Source organism: Anneissia japonica, unplaced genomic scaffold (genome assembly GCF_011630105.1).
Source record: "Anneissia japonica isolate Jap-2015-1 unplaced genomic scaffold, ASM1163010v1 scaffold287932_len317664_cov166, whole genome shotgun sequence".
NCBI classification, from domain to species: Eukaryota; Metazoa; Echinodermata; class Crinoidea; order Comatulida; family Comatulidae; genus Anneissia; species Anneissia japonica.
In genome coordinates, this window is record NW_022735649.1 from 138,680 (window position 1) to 142,730 (window position 4,051).

Genomic DNA, 4,051 nt, shown 5'->3' on the forward strand with positions numbered 1-4,051 from the left:
AAAATAATAAGAGTCAAAAACACATAAGTATAAAAAATACAAAGCAGATACAGTAATAAATACAGTTATAGTAGAATAATAGGCCTATACATAGAATAGGCATACACGCAGGATGAAATGTAACGTACCGTACTGTATGTAGTGAATGTTGTAGAGGTCAAGAGTGAACGCGTTTCTGGAGCCGTGAATGCGTTACAGAACCTCAATGTCACCGCATTACCTTCCGAAGCACGGCGGAAAAACCTGTAAAAAAAAATCATTTTTACCATATTTTGGATAATTACCGTACTAAAAGTTGGTTTCTATTGATTATTAAGTAGTTTTCTACTCTCGTGTGGTAATATTTTTATCATTTTTGCACCTGTGTGGTCGCGAGCGGTCCCGTGTGGTCGCGAGTGGTTCCGTGTGGTATTTAGTAGGACCGGGCCTTACGGCCTCTACTACTAGGTTAGTACTACTACTATTCTAGGCCTCGCTTAATCTCGTGATGAAGCCCATCTCGAATTGAAGCCCCCCATTTTTAGTTTGCAAAAGTAGCCTCAAGAAGAAGCCCATATCGCTTCTCTTCAAGATAGCATATTCTTCTCTTTGAGATAGTACAGACAGTACCAACACTGTACATGAATTTCAGAAAACAAAATAAATTAAAAACAAGCTTGGTTTATACTGTACATTAGTTTAGGTGATTTAATGCCTTTTAAATACACTTCATGATATAGATTGATGTTACAATGGCCTTATTTATTGTTTTATAGTACAAATTCACAAAATTAACAACATTCATTTGAAAAAAGCCCCTCTCTTTTTACTTTGGAAAAGCCTCGAAAAGAAGTGCATCTTGAAAAGAAGCCCATCCAAAGTTTGCAAAAGAAAGAAGCCCAGGGCTTTAATTCGAGGTTTTACTCAGAATCTACCCCTATTATTAGCTACACCAAAAATACCAGAAATGTACACTATCCTAGGCAAGTTAAGGCAATGCAGATAGTGTTATTTCATTATCAATTGCCTCACAACACCAGAATGTATTCTTTTCACTTGCCTTTTTTAGATTATGGATGTAAACAATGATACCGTGAAGACTACCAGCGAACAGCTAGAAATTCAAGTAAACAATGATACCGTGAAGACTACCAGCGAACAGCTAGAAATTCAATATGAATTGTCATGTGTACAAGTAACATTTTTCTATTCCATTACAACATACATTGTTTAATATTAATAATAGTTGAAATCTGCATTCAACCTGGTGATAGAAAAAGCTGTCACTGATTGCTCTTACTATATCTTATCATTATTATTATAATTATATTATTACCAGTTATATTGTTCTCCTTGTTTATCAAATAACTTATGATTGTTGTTTGTTAATTTATCATAACTATACTACATCTACTTTTAATGTTTACAGTCACTCATTACACAGAATTCGAATCAACTCGGCCCCAGTAAACTCGGCCCCAGTCAACGCGGCCCCAAGTCAACTCGGCCCCATGTCAACCCGGCCCCATGTCAACTTGGCCCCAAGTCAACTCGGCCCCATGTCAACTCGGCCCCAAGTCAACTCGGCCGCATGTCAACTCGGCCCCAAGTCAACTCGGCCGCATGTCAACTCGGCCCCCAAGTCAACTTGTCCCCATGTCAACTCGGCCCCATGTCAACTCGGTCCCAAGCCAACTCGGCCCCAAGTCAACTCGATCGCAAGTAGTCAACTCGGCCCCAACTTACTGTGTATTTACTGAATATTTACCAAAAGAGATTTGAATGCAAAGCCAAAATTATAGTGTTTTATATCATTGCCTGTGTTATTTTTTTTCATTTACAACCACTTACAATAATTAAAACTGCATTGATAAAAATAATAATAATAACAATATAAAAAGGTATAATATAACTGATAATTATAATAATGATATGACAATAATGACATAATCATAATATAGACATATTAAATATACTACTATATATTATATATTATTATACATTATATATTATATTATTATATATAGACCTATAAGATGTGTATAAGAGACAGGTATATTGTATAAGTAATCTCTGCTAATTAGCATGTACAGCTACGGTGACCATTTGTTATTTTATAAAGCATAGGCCTAGCCCTTATTGTTTATGCTAATAAAGTGTTTAAAGAAGGTTTATTGCAGGGACGACCGAGATATTCGTTTAGTAATAAACGTATTAATGTCACTAATTTTAACCTTTGTTATTTTTTCTAAAATAATGTGTTGTGCTCTTATTTATCTACCATTTATATCCATTACTTAGAAGAAGACTTATTTCCAGTGGGGTCCTTCTGGTGGTGATTGGGCAGTACACCGGGAGACAATCCCCTACTCTTTTCCGAAGAGTGCACTGCGTTCTTTAACATGCACATGGGCCATAATGCACACGGGACCAAAGGCTTAAACGTCCCATCCGAAAGACGGTGCGCTAGTAACTTGTATTTCAGCCCTCTAGCTGAAACACATATGTATATATTTAAAGAAGTTAATATACATTTTAATTATACATTATATGTGTATATATATATATATATTTTTAAATACACATTATATATATGTTACGTATATGTATATATATATTATATATACATATATATATATAGGTATATTTATTATATACATACATACATATATATATATATATATATATTTAAAGAAGTTAATATACATTTTAATTATACATTATTATATATAAATGAAACCGTCTTTATATATAAAAAAAAAATAGTGAGAAACGAATATCGTGTGTATACAGACACTTTAGTAAAGAAAACCAATATTTTTAGACCCATATTTAAATATATATACATTATATAATAGTACCACCCACCCTAAGGTGTCCAGAGGTGGCACCATGATTTTCCCTACGGGGGCAGAGGTCCCCGATGGGGGGGGGGCCGATGCTCTTAACGTCGGGTCAGATTTCCACCACCATAGCAAAGTGGGCGTTGTCGAGCGTCGCTTAAAAGGCATTGAAAGCGGTCCAGGGTGCGAAGCTCCGAAAATTTTGACAATTCAGGGATTTCAAAGGCTTAGGCCTATTTAATTCGATTTTCGAATTGTGGTTTTTCTCCCCGACCGGGGGGAGGGGATGTGGGAGGGGAGTGGCCCCCGGTCTCTGGCTGGCGCCACCCCTGAAGCTGTCTCAATTATAGGGGTTACTTTTTACCTGAATGGATGTAATATAATCAATGAAGTACTGGGACTGGAAATTTATATTGCGCCTTTCCATTGTGGTTATGAAGCGCAAGTCAACCCTCAATAATTTAGAAAAACAATGGTCGACACACAGTTGATCATTATTCAGGAACCCCATGCATCACAATAGTACAGTCTTACAACAAAAACAAACCAAATAATACAGATTACTACTTTAGACAAGTATAATGGAGTGTTTTGTTTTAGTTTTAAAAAAAATCTTTCCAAATGTTCTATATGTCATTTATACGGATCAAATAAGTTATCAACTACAACGTAAAAAACAAAAACAAAAAAAAAGCATAACTTGCACACTCAGCCTATTGAAAATATAGAACAAATTTAATGGTTTGGCCAATGGCTCCAAGGAGTTCATCCGCCCCCGCACTGAACATAGTATATCTTTAGGCAACTTGATAAAATTCTTATTGATACTGTACATCACATCCAGAGCATGAAACAATATTCAGTTTACAATGATTGTAAAAGATAATATAATATACCGTACCTTGTGCAATCCGAAAATGTGACCCAAGCTCACAAACAGACTGTAAACTCGCACAGCACTGTATTGAGAAACAAGCATCAATAGCCAGAACATGCCATAAAATATGAATTTCGTGTGAATTGGGTTTTTGTGTAATAAATAAAGTATAATTATTAATCTTACTATTTTGAGTTTAAAATTCAAACTGTAAAAGCCAAAATGTTGCCATTTTAAAATGGAAGCTAGTAAAAATGAATAGGAAATTGCCAAAAATAAAAGCATTTTTCTCAAAACATGATTGAGGAAAGTTGAGAAGATGACAATTATTCAAACCGCCATAACTTTGCTT

At 35.1% G+C, this 4,051-nt stretch overlaps 1 protein-coding gene across 3 annotated transcripts in view; it reads left to right on the forward strand.

Moving 5' to 3' along the window:
- LOC117116664 (tRNA methyltransferase 10 homolog B-like) overlaps window positions 1-4,051 on the forward strand; it is a 13,333-nt gene that overhangs the window by 1,853 nt on the left and 7,429 nt on the right. For 2 of the 3 annotated variants that reach the window (XM_033260747.1, XM_033260746.1), the window contains exon 2: window positions 1,049-1,174. In XM_033260747.1, the coding sequence (XP_033116638.1) occupies window positions 1,052-1,174 (123 nt within the window). In that variant the 5' untranslated portion in view covers window positions 1,049-1,051. The remainder of the gene's footprint in view (window positions 1-1,048; window positions 1,175-4,051) is intronic. The other variant, XM_033260749.1, reaches the window with a different exon arrangement.